The 14,897-nt window shown below is 35.6% G+C and overlaps 1 protein-coding gene across 1 annotated transcript in view; it reads right to left on the reverse strand.

The window, feature by feature from the left end:
- Positions 1-14,897, reverse strand: part of wrn (WRN RecQ like helicase) — a 188,558-nt gene that overhangs the window by 68,657 nt on the left and 105,004 nt on the right. Inside the window, 4 exon segments of the mRNA XM_039758781.1 lie at positions 2,545-2,606; positions 8,599-8,662; positions 9,564-9,661; positions 12,040-12,210. Of these exon segments, the coding sequence (XP_039614715.1) occupies positions 2,545-2,606; positions 8,599-8,662; positions 9,564-9,661; positions 12,040-12,210 (395 nt within the window).

Raw genomic sequence — 14,897 nt, forward strand, 5'->3', positions numbered from 1 at the left:
AATGGCTGAGTATGTGGCCCTGGGGGATGCTAAATCTCATACCCACACTGTCACCTGTAGGGTCCCAAAAGGATCAGTCCTACTGCCAACCCTTTTCAACATCTATATGCTACCCCTGGGTCACATCATCGGCAGGCATAGAATTTTATTCCACGGTTATGCAGATGATACGCAGCTCTATGTGAGACTGGATTCAACCTCCCTTACACCTCCATTAACTCTTTCCTCTTGCTTGGATGAGATTGAGGCCAAGAACGTCCTCAAGCTGAACAGCACTAAAACTGAAGTTCTTTTAATTGGCAACCCCATCAACTTTGTTCCTCCATAAATTGTATTTCCTTTTCTGACCGTACCATTGCCCTATCCCCCTCAGTTACAAATTTGGGAGTCAAGTTAGACTCCCATCTATCATTTGATACACATGTCCATAACCTCTGTAAAATTGAATTTCTTCATCTCTGAAATATATCCAAACTCCGCCCCCACCTCTCCCTCTGTGATGCTGAAAAGCTGGTTCATGCCTTTGTCTCCTCCAGGCTGGACTATTGTAATGCACTCCTCAACGGGATACCCAACAAGAGCCTTCAAAAGCTCCAACAAATTCAAAATAGTTCTGCAAGGATCCTGATGTGGGTGCGGAAATAATGAACACATTTCACCAATTCTTCGGTCACTTCATTGGCTCCCTATTCACCTCCGTATTGAACACAAACTTTGCTTATTCAGCAGTGTATCCATGGAAATGCTCCACAATATCTTAAGGAACTCCTTATATTACAATCCACTACAAGAAACCTTCATTTTGCAAATACCTACCGCCTTAGCCCCCCTATGACCAAACTGCATACAATGGGTGACCGAGCCTTTGCAGTGGCTGCTCCACGGCTCTGGAATGCCCTACCAGAGAGCCTGAGAACACAGCAAATTGTGGGCTGTTTTAAAAAAACAGCTAAAGACTTTTCTATTTAGGAAAGTATATTAACAAGAATGCTACAAATTATTGTTTTATCTCTGTGTTTAACTTGTTTTGCCTTTGTTTAAAGTTTTTATGTAGCACTCTGAGATTTTGATCTGTACAGGATTGTTCTGATCTGGATAAAAATGTAGCAGTACCATGAATCTTTTTCAGGTGACAAGGTACTTTCTCAAGCAAATCATGATTCAGAATGCCCTGTAAACATACAGCTTCCCGGTTTACTATGCTCAAAAAAAAAATGACATTCACATTGTAATTGCATTTCCTCATAACTTGATGCAGTATAAACATGAAGCAGAGGTTAGCATTGCTGTCTGACAGTTCCAGAGGCTTTGAATCTCATCCTAGACATTTTGTCTCCGAAGGTATATACAGTTGGGTCCATAAGTATTTGGACAATGACTCAATTTTCATAATTTTGGCTCTGTACGTCACCACAATGGATTTGAAATTAAGCAATCATTGTGTGATTGAAATATAGACTTTTATCTTTAATTTAAGGGGTTTACCCAAAACATCATATGAGTCATGGAATAGCTTGACAGTCAAACATCCATATATTTTTGAGACCCTTGACATGGGGGTGGGGGCTATGCAGTAAAATTGCTGTCATAACATATGAAAATTATGTAAATTGTGTCACTGTCCAAATACTTAATTGTATTCTCCCTGTGGGAGAGTGGACGTGTACTCACAGGTATGCAGTACCAGCGCCTCGATAAAATTTCACTGTACTGGCACCTTTCCTTAATGTACCAGTGAGTGACCACTTCGTTGATCTTGACAGGTGACACCGACCCCCTCCACCATATATTTGATAAAATGGTGCTGAATCACTATAATTACAGTACCTCAAGTAATTTGGTTTAATTTTAAGCATTGACCGTGTTTGTATGTTATTCTTTTCTGGGTACTCTGGTTTCCACTTATACAGTGATAAAACTCACCTGTTTAGGATGTGGTAGAAAAAACCCTGCAGTTACACAGAGAGAGACAGAGAGAGATAATGTACAAAACCGACACAGGTTTCGCCTGAGTCTGCATTGAAATCCATGTCTCAAGTGGTGTGAATGTACATACTCTCTTTACACCAGATTATATTGACACAAAAGTTCAACCACAACAGTTACACATTTTTTAACTAGCTTAACCCAGTTCAATAATCAAAGACCTCAATCTGTAAACATGATTATTATGTTTAATTTTAACAAGACTAGTCATTTAAGAACAACCTCACAAGCACCCTAAATGATTTTTGGGGAAAAGGAATATTATAATAATAAATAGGAAGCAGTAATTTTGTATTGTTTCTGTTTTTTGGTAATATAATAATATGGTATCACCCCCAACAGACATTAAAACATAAAACTCACACTGTTTTTTTCTTCTTCTTTTTTTACATATTGCCTAATATTGAAGATTATTATTCTGACTGCATCAGAATTGATGGTTCTAGGTGGCTTTAAGAAGGTAGGCTGGGGATTTCAGAAACTGCTGTTTACAATTAAATCACAAGAGCAAACACTGCACTAACCAAATAAAAAACATACAGTGCAAAAATTCTTTACCTTTGCTGAATTAGATTACCATGATTATATTTTGGAAAGCTGGACTGAGCATGCAGTGATTTCTGTTAAAAACAAAAAACAATGTTACATTCTTAACAAAACTACTCAGTTATATACATTACAGAATAATAATAATAATAATAAACCTCTTTCCTGGAGGGCTGCAGTGGCTACAAGTTTTCATTACAGACATTTTCCCCATTAGCAACCAATTACTTATGCTGACAGAACATACTAAGTTGCCTCAATTTTAATTGACTCTCATTTTAATTGTTTATTTTTTTCTTTAATTAATAGTCAAACAATAATGTAAAGTGAGCCAACAGATGACCAGTGTAACTCAGATCCCATTTGCACGTGAGTCTTTCATAAAACATCAGTCTGAATAAAATATTTAAAAACAAAAATTGCAGGCCAGAGAAATATTCATCTGCTGTGATCTGCAAAGCATTTGGATGGTGCTCTGCGAAAAAAACAAAAATGGAAATGACTGGTATGGCAGAATGAGAACAGTGAGACCCTTGAGTAAGTCATCTGTTGGCTTGCCTTGCACCTCTGCATTGTTTGGCTGCTAATTAATTAAAAAAACTTCGGCAAGTCAATTATAATATAGGCCAAAAAAGTATGTTAATTCAGCAGTAGTAACCAACTTTTGATTAGGAAACTGCCAGGAAAAGAAAACAAGAAGCAACTGTGCCCTTCCAGAATCTGAATTTGACACAGCTGACATACAACATTAATATTAATACTAACATTAATATAATATACTCTTACAGTATATTTCAAACATAAACACTGAAGAGCTAAGTCCAGAAATGTCAGGTGCACAAAAAACAAAAACATATTATCCTTGTAAATAGAAAAATCTTCAGGGTTATTGCTCTGCATTTTGCTCAGATACTGAAGCTACAATAATTGTGTGTCGTCTTCAGATATCAAATACATAAAGGGAGTAAACCATTATAAATTATAATACCAATATACACAAGTATAATCCTATACCATCTCAAATCACTGCATAAGAAAGTCTAGGAAACTATGTACCCATACCAAAAAGGTCAAAAGGTATTGATATCCAAATACATATGCTTATATCCATCCATTATCCAACCCGCTATATCCTAATATATCCTAACTACAGGGTCACGGGGGTCTGCTGGAGCCAATCCCAGCCAACATAGGGCGCAAGGCAGGAAACTAACCCCTGGCGGGGCGTCAGGCCACCACAGGGTGTGCACATACACACACACACACCCCACGCACACAACAAGCACACACTAAGGACAATTTAGGATCGCCAATGCACCTAACCTGCATGTCTTTGGACTGTGGGAGGAAACCAGAGTACCCGGAGGAAAACATGCAAACTCCATGCAGGGCGGACCCGAGAAGTGAACCCAGGTCTCCTAAATGTGAGGCAGCAGCGCTACCCACTGCACCACCATGCCGACCATATGCTTATACATTACAGCAAAAATATACAATAGGAAAGTAATTTATATTGTCTAAAACAAGTCAAATTTTATTTATGCATAAATGTGCAGGGCTTTTTAAGAAACGTCAAGATTTCATTAATGCTACTTTAAATTGACTATGCTGAGCTCCTATTTTTGTTGTTGACAAGTCGCTGTACAACCCACTGTATCCCCCTTTTTAATTTTTTTTATTATTAATTTGTCTTAAAGTGGTTTATGATTGCATATTTTAATTGTTTCAGTAATATATGGGATCATTTGCAGTTCTGAATGAACACATTTTTTCCAAGTAATGAAAATGAGTTTTTCTGAAACTTATGTTTAAATGTCAAATTATTTTAATTATGTACTGTATTTATCTGGAACAATTAAAAATTAACAAAAAAAATATTATCTGGCACAGTCCCCAGTGCACTAAAATTGTCAGTTATCAGGCCATTGTTAGAAAAAAAAAATAAGAGCTAGACCCAAATTAACTTAATAATTATTACATCTTATTAGGCCCAAACATTAGTTCTACTGAATTAATATGCACTTTGGGCATTTTTTGACAAGTCTGTCTTTTAAAATACATATTACAACATTATCCACATTTTTTTCCAGCTGATAAATAATGGAAAATGAGTACAGTTTTAAAATATTGGATACACAAGAATGTAATGCATACTTTTATTTCTAGTATTATTGACAACAGTTATGTATTATTCAGTGGCTATTCAAACAATTCTTTATGCAGGTTTCAGTTAATTCAATAGGCTGCTTTACTACAACTCGGCTCAATAGACTACTAAAACTAGAAATAAAAAAAACTAGATTCAGTTAGGTACAGGGCTAGTATCAAATTCTTCTTTGTTATGTATACATTTTTAAATGGCCTAGGCCCTAGTTAAATATGATTATGTAAGACCAGAGCACACATTATGATCTCAAGATTCTGGTATACAAAAAACTTTTGAGTATTAATAAAACAACAGCGGAAGGTCTAGCTTTTAGCCAAAAGGCAACAAATGTGTATATAGATCTTCCCGCTTGCACAAAAGTTTCCCCTTTGATGTACTGTAAGCTTTTAAATCCAGGCTGAAGACTCTGAACTTTAGTCTAGAACAGAATTTCTACACAACTGATTCGCATTGGGTAACGGGTCACTGTCAGTGGATCAAGCACATAAGAAACAAAAAACCTGTTTCAGCTAATGACTTGCTCATGTTATAACAACTCCCACCCCGTTCCATCAAAGGGATTAACAGCACTGTGTGATAGTTTTTTCCATTTCTAATCAAGCTCATGTATTGTCAGTGAACTTAAACAGATAAAACTGGATCCTGAGAGCATAAAGGTTAAGAACCACTAGTCTAGAATACCCAGATTAAAGCTACTGATTAGCTGTGGTTACTGCATTTCTATTCTGGTCAGTCACTTGTATAGAAATATAACTTTTACAACTATTAAGTACTGTTACAGATCATCCTCTATTTAATATCTCTAACTTGCTGCCACTGTTATACTGTCAAACTGGTTTTACACACAAGGTTAAAGACACCTGAAATACTTGGAAGCCAAGAATCCAAGGATAAAAAGATTCTGTCTTCTTTTACAGTATTGTATAATACAGCAAAATGGACAAGATGGGCTTGGCGGTCACTTTCTTTGCTGATACAGCCTAGTAAATATCGATATAAATTAATGTTGCTAAGCTGTACGGCAGTTTTTTAAATTTGTTTAAAGTTGAAAGTTCCTATCATTCTTTACTTATCATAAGACACCAATATTAATTAAATTTATAATATAATAAAGAATTTAGATTTTTTTTCCTAGAATATACATATTTTGGTAAAGTACATATGCTGCGACTTGTCAACAGTTTCTGTAACCAGTTTCTAAATTTTTTGATGACAGTATTGTATAAAAACATATGGCAACATATAAACATTTATTGTCTACATAGGAAATCCTCAGTGTTGTGTGCTTAGCTAGTGACTGCGTTTCTAGTCATATTTTAACCACATTTTTAAGAAGTTGCAATTTACTAACAATGATGAGTTGGCCTACAGGGAAATGGTGAATAACCTGGAACTGTGATATCTATGCACTCGCTATTCCAACAACTGACTGTGAATTTAAGGAAACTGATAGCAATCACATTCCTATTTTTGTCAAGGTAGGTGCCATAAAGATACCTAACAATTTCAAGTTCCTTGTGAACAGTCAGATCAGGTCCAGGAGCATACACTGGTACAGCATGTTGCTGCACCCACCAAACGATGAAACAGCTTGGGATCCCATTTGGCAACCCTCCAGGTCCAGTTCCACCTGCTGGAAATGATCATCTATCTGCCAGGTGTTATGCGGGCGTCCCCTTGGCATGGTCCAGCTGCTTGGGTCCTCAACAATGAGGATCATGTGAGCCCTATCACCCTTTGGGAATGGCACCAAATGGCCATAGTGCCATAACTGATGCTCCCTCACAATGCAAGCGGTACCCAAGGACTCTCCGAAGAGAGACAGTACCAAAGGAGTCCAGTTTTCATCTCAGTTCACCGGACAGCATCCATGTCTCACAACTATATAGTAAAACCGAAAGCACCAGGATTCAAAAGACTTGGGACTCCGTCCTTTTCCAGAGATATCTACACTCCCCATTTCCAGCAACCTCTTGACCACCTATGCTCTCCCAATCTGTCCACTGACTTCATAAGAAGTCACCCCAGACATGAATATTGCTGCCGAGGTAAATAAACCTCTTGACAAGGTCGACATTCTCTCTGCAGACAGACATACTGTTGATGGCTGTGCCCAAGAGGTCATTAAACGCCTGGATATTAGTTTTTATCCACAACAATCACAAGCCCCAAACAGAGGCTTCATTGACTCAGTGGGAATCACAGCATTGTCGGCAAAGTCAAAATCAGTGAATCTTTTTTCATCAACAGATGCACCACAACCAGTGGACTCTACAACCCTGCCCAACACCCAGTCCCTGCAAGCACTGAACAGCGTAGGAACAAGTACGCACCTCTGACAAATCCCAAAATCAAATGGGAAAAATGCAGAGGTTCTGCATCCACTCTGCACAGCTATTCACAGTACCAGTGAACAGGCCGGCCATGATATCCAGCAACTTCAAGGGGATCCCACAAAATCTCAGGACTTCCAACAGGCCAGCACAATCAACTTAATCGAACACTTTACGAAAATCATCATATTGGGAACAATTAACATTATTATCCTAACTTGCTCTTGTCATAGTTCTACAACATTCTTAGAACGTACATCAGTGCATTTTCATCCCCTTGACTTTGCAAGAAATTTTGCATGTCATCACGGGTACTCTGTTTTTTTCTATAAAATGTGCAATGCAGAGAAAACTTTCCACATCTGTTAGTCTGGGAGTTGTTCAAAGTTAAAGTGCAAGAGTTTACACAGAGTGGTGACATCAGTGTTTGCTTTTTTTGGAAAAGTAACTTTCACTGACTGAAAATACTTCCAATCAATCATTGCCTCAAGAAGGCAGACAATAAGATGAAGGATTTCAGTCATCTAGAACACAGATTTTTCTTCTATCATCCTCTGACAAGCGGCAGAGGGGTATAAAAGCTAATACATGCCATAATTATGGACTGGCATCTAGTCCAGGATTGGTTTCTACTTAATAGTTCCAACTTAGGTTCCATTCTGATTCAAGATTTTTTTTGTAATGGAATAAGAAGGTTCCAAAACAGATAAATATTTTAAGTTTATTGTCTTATACATGGTGGCACAGTAGTAAGTAGATAAATGTTTATTTGTATGCTTCTTCACACACACAACAGAAAAAGTATAAACGTTAATGATAACTTTCAGCAGATCTACTCTAATAACAACAAAAGAATACATAAATGTAGTCTAAAATAAAACTAAATCTTTGAAAGGGTATTAAGAGATGTTGAATCTTAAAAAAAATAAATAAATAAACTGACTTTATATCTGAAGATTCAGGGATTTAAAGTATACTTCTGTACATTTTGTTAAAAGGCAAGATAGAAATAATTTTATGTCTGGGTTTACAATTGTCTTTACTGATACAGCCTACATTCCTGAGCCAGCACACTGCAAAAATGTTCCAGACTGTAAAAGGTCAGCTTTAATAATGGCCTACACCATCTTTACCACCCTTTTTAATACAACACATACTTTAAACAATTGTTCTACTCCCAATATGCAGAATTTTGTTAAATAAGAAATTACCAGGAAAATATAGAAGTGTATGACATTCTCTCTCCTCTGTGGCTTCTTCAAACTCCATGGATAGACCAAAACATCAATATAAAAAGTGCATTGCTTTTATCTTCTAGCTTTCAGTAAAACTTAAAATTGTGTTGAACGTAAATAATTAGCAATAATATCATTCTCATTTATACTGCTATGCAATATTCATTACAGTCAACAGAATACTAAGAACTAATTTTGGACCTTAACTGCAGTTCATCAAAGAGCACAGTCACACAAACATATTAACTTAACTTTTGACAAAAAGCAGCACTAATAACTGTGTCACAATATTACCCATAAATCATTAATGATTTTACAACTGAAAACTCACCTGCTGATCAGTATTCGAGCATTTATCAGCAGGAGGCAAAGACGTAGATCCACTGTGATGATACCTTTAGAAGAAAAATATATGTATTATTTATAAATTACCAATAACAGATCATTTTAAAAAGTAAACAAATAACATAACATTATAATTGATTTAAATTTAAACTCAACTCTCAATCTTAAATTATTTTATTAAATGATAATTACTTAACTCAGTGCCAACAATAATTTAAGTCACAGTTGTTTCCTGGCCTTAAGTGTGCATTAATATGTAGAACATTTAAAATGCTGCAGCATCTACTACAATTTAGCAACATTTTTTAAAAGGTACAGAATTATGCAAAAAAAAAAAAAATATTATGAAAATATTAATTTAAAAATCTACATGCACATAGTTCTTTTCTTTCTATTAATTTAAAAATCTACATGCACATAGTCCTTTTCTTTCCTAAATTTCAAATATAAGGGGAACATGAATGCATAAGTAAATAATGCACTGTTATTTAAATATCTGTAAATACTGTACATGCTAATTTCAATTGCTGAATCAGGGACTCAGGATGCAGTAACAGCCACCTTAAACATATTATATTTAAAATGAAGGTTTGTGTGACATTATAATATATTAAATTTAGTAATCTTAAGAAGTTAATGTAAATTTTGTTTTCCAATTCAGTGCCTCTCTCAAACATTGTCATTTTAATAGAAAAACTGATCAAAACTAGATTATGAACAGGAACACACTTTTAAATCAATTATCTATAAAAGGTGTTTAACAAATTTGTGTATGAACTTTAACTTTAAATTGCATTATACTAGAATTCAGTTCAATCAGGTTAACATCAACCAATGCAAACATGATGCAATAAAATCAATACCAGTAAAACTGTACACAAATAGCTTAAAGCTTGCTTTAAATGGATAAAAACTGTGATTTTATTTTATTAGTAATTAAAGGAAAAATACTTTGGCATGGTGGAGACTCTGGAACAAAGTTCACTGTTGGACTGAAGAAGAAGAGTTCGATATGATTCATTATTTGCTTTGCTAAGCCACGATCTCCCCTGAAGATTAAAAAGAACAAACAAGGTTTATTCATTTGGATTATAAGCTGTGATCACCTACATGCATTGCATGCACTGCATTAAAGTCATTCATGGGTAGTGCATTTAGTATATTTTGTAACAATCACTTTTACAGTGCTATTTAGAAGTTGAATCTTTACTATGAAATCGTTTAATGAAATTATCCTTATATTTTTTAAAGTAAACGGGTACTATCTATAAATTCCATGTATTATTTATTGTAAGTGATGTAGAAAAGTAAACTGGCATATAAGAATTAAATGAGATGCATAATAAATCTCTTATACCTGTGTTGCATGGAGAGGATTACAAATCAATTTCAAAGAAATTTATAGTTAAACATTTTAGTATACAATACCAATCAAAAAACTAAGCTCCATGGGTTAACATTAAAAAATTCAATGGCATCTATTGCCGAAAATCAATGTCAGGGTGTAGCTATTAACTATCAAAAAGACAACATACTTGCATATTACATAGTACTATGAAAATGACCAGTTTAAGATGCTCTGATTTTATCTGGTAACACAAAATCAATTCTACCAAAAGGTAAACATATGTCTACCAATATTTTCATTGCGGTTATCTTTTTAATGTATTACAAGACAGCAAACATTCTATATAAACAATTTACAACATAACATACAGTGGTGTGAAAAACTATTTTCCCCCTTCCTGATTTCTTATTCTTTTGCATGTTTGTCACACAAAATGTTTCTGATCATCAAACACATTTAACCATTAGTCAAATATAACACAAGTAAACACAAAATGCAGTTTTTAAATGATGGTTTTTATTATTTAGGGAGGAAAAAAAAATCCAAACCTGCATGGCCTTATGTGAAAAAGTAATTGCCCCCTGAACCTAATAACTGGTTGGGCCATAGCATCTCAATTGAATTCAGGTCAGGACTTTGACTAGGCCACTCCAAAGTCTTCATTTTGTTTTTCTTCAGCCATTCAGAGGTGGATTTGCTGGTGTGTTTTGGATCATTGTCCTGTTGCAGCACCCAAGATCGCTTCAGCTTGAGTTGACGAATAGATGGCCGGACATTCTCCTTCAGGATTTTTTGGTAGACAGTAGAATTCATGGTTCCTTTTATCACAGCAAGCCTTCCAGGTCCTGAAGCAGCAAAACAACCCCAGACCATCACACTACCACCACCATATTTTACTGTTGGTATGATGTTCTTTTTCTGAAATGCTGTGTTCCTTTTACGCCAGATGTAATGGGACATTTGCCTTCCAAAAAGTTCAACTTTTGTCTCATCATTTCACAAGGTATTTTCCCAAAAGTCTTGGCAATCATTGAGATGTTTCTTAGCAAAATTGAGACGAGCCCTAATGTTCTTTGTGCTTAAAAGTGGTTTGCGCCTTGGAAATCTGCCATGCAGGCCGTTTTTGCCCAGTCTCTTTCTTATGGTGGAGTCGTGAACACTGACCTTAATTGAGGCCTGCAGTTTTTTTAGACATTGTCCTGGGGTCTTTTGTGACCTCTCGGATGAGTCGTCTCTGCATTCTTGGGGTAATTTTGGTCGGCCGGCCACTCCTGGGAAGGTTCACCACTGTTCCATGTTTTTGACATTTATGGATAATGGCTATCACTGTGGTTCGCTGGAGTCCCAAAGCTTTAGAAATGGTTTTATAACCTTTACCATACTGATAGATCTCAATTTGTTCCTGAATTTCTTTGGATCTTGGCATGATGTCTAGCTTTTGAGGTGCTTTTGGTCTACTTCTCTGTGTCAGGTAGCTCCTATTTAAGTAATTTCTTGATTGAAACAGGTGTGGCAGTAATCAGGCCTGGGGGTGGCTACGGAAATTGAACTCAGGTGTGATACACCACAGTTAGGTTATTTTTTTAACAAGGGGGCAATTACTTTTCACACAGGGCCATGTAGGTTTGGATTTTTTTTTCTCCCTAAATAATAAAAACCATCATTTAAAAACTGCATTTTGTGTTTACTTGTGTTATATCTGACTAATGGTTAAATGTGTTTGATGATCAGAAACATTTTGTGTGACAAACATGCAAAAGAATAAGAAATCAGGAAGGGGGCAAATAGTTTTTCACACCACTGTATAATGTCTTTTTACCTTTGTGCTAATGGAAACGTAGCAACTGGTACTGAAATAAACTCTGAAACAGCAATAATTTATAGTGGATAACTGGTGGGTAAGACTAATGAGACCACTGAACAATGAAAGTCCCGCACAAACTGTGAACTTGATTCAAATCCCGGTATTGCTACTTTGATGTTCTTACTTTAAATAAAATTTAAATCACATCATGTACTAATTAAAAAATGTTTAATTTTTCTTTGCTTATCAAATAACAATTAATTAAATAAACATACCTTTTGAGTCAAGCCACAACAAACTGAAAAAATATTACGGCCAGTATATTCATTGATATACCCTTCCATCACTAACTGGCGTGCCAAGACTTTCCACCAGTTTTCAGTAATGCGCCTGCCACTTCCAAACAGTGAATGCTTCCGGAACTTGTCTGGCAGTCTTTGTGAATTCTAACAGTTTGGGAAGCAAACAAACAGAGTCACTGAAGATGCAATTTCTAATTTAAAAATACTTAAAGTGCTTGAAAATTTTTAATTAAAAAGAACAAAAAAAAGCCATATCATCATATAAAATGTTAAATTCATTTTTCCTGTATCAGTTTAGCACTTAAGTTATTTGCCTCTTAAGAACATATTTTAAATTATTATGATGCATACCAACCAAGAAAGTTGGACTTAAAATGAAATTTGATTGTCCAGGGCTTTTTTTAAATACATAGAGTATAATTTTACAATAAAACTAAGCAAATCATTATAATTGTAACATGAACTGTAAGTGTGGATTTTCCCTTTGTTAAAAATGCAGTTTAAAGTTTACTTGCAACAGTGCTCTATAACTATCCAGTATCAATTTAAGGGTCTACATAAAGTAGTACTGTAACTCTCTAAAGTCTATGGACCTGTCATATAGTTAATTTCTGATTTGCCTTCCTAGCCAAAACTGCAATATAAATGTTTTCTCACCATAATGCTTTCTAGGGAGAAGTTTGATGGCAATTTACACTTCTCTAAACTGAACTGAATATTGTTACCTTGTTCAGAACATCTACTTTTTTGTTAAAAAAATCAAAAATGACTGGGGGGAGAGAAAGAGAGCAAGCTATCTCTAATCTATCCTTTTAATCCTTGTAAGTACCAACATAACAATAGGCTTCATGGCAATAACTCCTAGGAAAATTGAAAATTAAGGTTAAAGCTGTCAATTTCAGTTAAGACTACAAAATGACAACAAAAGTTCAGAAGCAATGTCTCCATGACCGAACAGTTAACTTAGTGAGCTGGAATGTTAAAGGTCTGAATCACGAATTAAAGAGAATGAAAGTATTCTCTCACCTAATAGGTCTAAACGCTAAAATAGTATTTTTACAGGAGACCAGTTTATTAAGCAAGGATCAGTTTCGGCTGCACGGAGACTGGACTGGCCAAATATTCCATTCCAGCTTTCCAAAGAAAACAAGAGGTGTGGGAATTCTTATACATAGAACAGTCTCATTTGCAGTATCAGATGAAGTATCAGATCCTGAAGGGAGATGTACGATTGTCATGGGTAATTTATTTAACTGTAAAGTGATTTTGATAAATATCCATGCACCCAATGTGGATGATAGGGACTGCATCCAAAATGTATTTGCATCCATTCCCAATGTGAACACTCCTGAAATTACAATGACTGGGGACTTTGTGTTTTAAATCCAGACCTTGATAGGGCTCCTGCCACAGGGGCAATGACATCTAATACTGCAAAGACAATTACAACTCAAGAGCATATTCCTTCTGCTCACCAGTGTATCACTGCTACTCAAGAACTGGTTATTTCTTTGTAAATAAAAATTTCTTGCCTACGATTAAATCTTGCAAGTACGATGCTATTGTTATGTCTGACCTTGCCCCTTTGTTTGATCTTGGGGCTTAAATCATTATGCCCTACATACTCATCTCACAGATGGCGCCTTAACCCACTTTTATTAGCAGACGAGAACTGTACAGAATTTATATCTAAGGTGTCTGCAGGAATACTCTGGGAAACCCTGAAAGCTTTAAGAGGACAAATTATCTCATAACTTTCCCACCGAAATAAATTGGAAACCAAGAACGCATCAGAGCTAACCAATGAAATTACGAGAATAGATCAAGAACATGCCAGGTGTCCAAGTGAGGCAACTTCACAACTCAACCACTTAACAACTACAGAAAATGCACAACTAATTTTTAAATCATGACATCATTACTATGAACATGACGAGAAAGCTAATAAGATCTTAGTTCAACAAATCCAAAAGCAGGAAGTTCACAATGCAATTCCAGCAATCACCAACACAGACGGAGACAAAATCATTGACCATAAATATTATAATGCATACATTCCTTATATTCTACTGAGTTTAAAGAAGACGAGACATAATCTAATACATTTCTGGATGCATTACAGATACCACAAATAGATACTCTCAGTGCAGAGGAATTGGATAAACCTCTGGCACAATCAGAATTACTTGATATTATAAACTCACTTCAGAGTGCGAAGACAGCAGGCCCTGAGTGCTACCCTGCCAAATTTTATAAAAAATTCTCAGCTAAACTAGCTCCCCTTTGATTAGCAACATTTACAGAAGCTAGAGACAATAAAACCCTACCTCAAACTTTTCGCCAAGCATTAAATTACTGTCTATCTTAAACAAAATAAGGACTTATAAGAATGTGCATCATACAGACCAATTTCACTTTTGAATAATGATGTAAAGATACTCTCCAAAGTCCTAGCTAGAAGGATTGAGAAAGTGCTTCCTTCGATAGTATAATGACCAAACTGGATTTATTAAAGGCAGACACTTAGTTTCCAATCTTCAATGTCTGTTTAATGTAATATATTCACCCATAAAGTCTAACACCCTAGAGATATTATTATTGTTGAATGCAGAAAAAGCATTTAATATGGATGAATGAAACTAACTTTTCACTACATTGGAGAAATTTGGGTTTGCCCCAAACATTTTTGCATGGCTCAAACTACTGTATACCAATCCAGAAGCTTGAGTTTGTATTAACAACATTAATTCAGACTATTGAACTACTAAACTAGAACATGGTACTAGACATACTAGGATGTCCCATGTCACCACTGCTTTTTGCAATCACCA

The sequence above is a fragment of the Polypterus senegalus genome, chromosome 7 (assembly GCF_016835505.1).
Source record: "Polypterus senegalus isolate Bchr_013 chromosome 7, ASM1683550v1, whole genome shotgun sequence".
In the NCBI taxonomy this organism is placed as follows: domain Eukaryota; kingdom Metazoa; phylum Chordata; class Cladistia; order Polypteriformes; family Polypteridae; genus Polypterus; species Polypterus senegalus.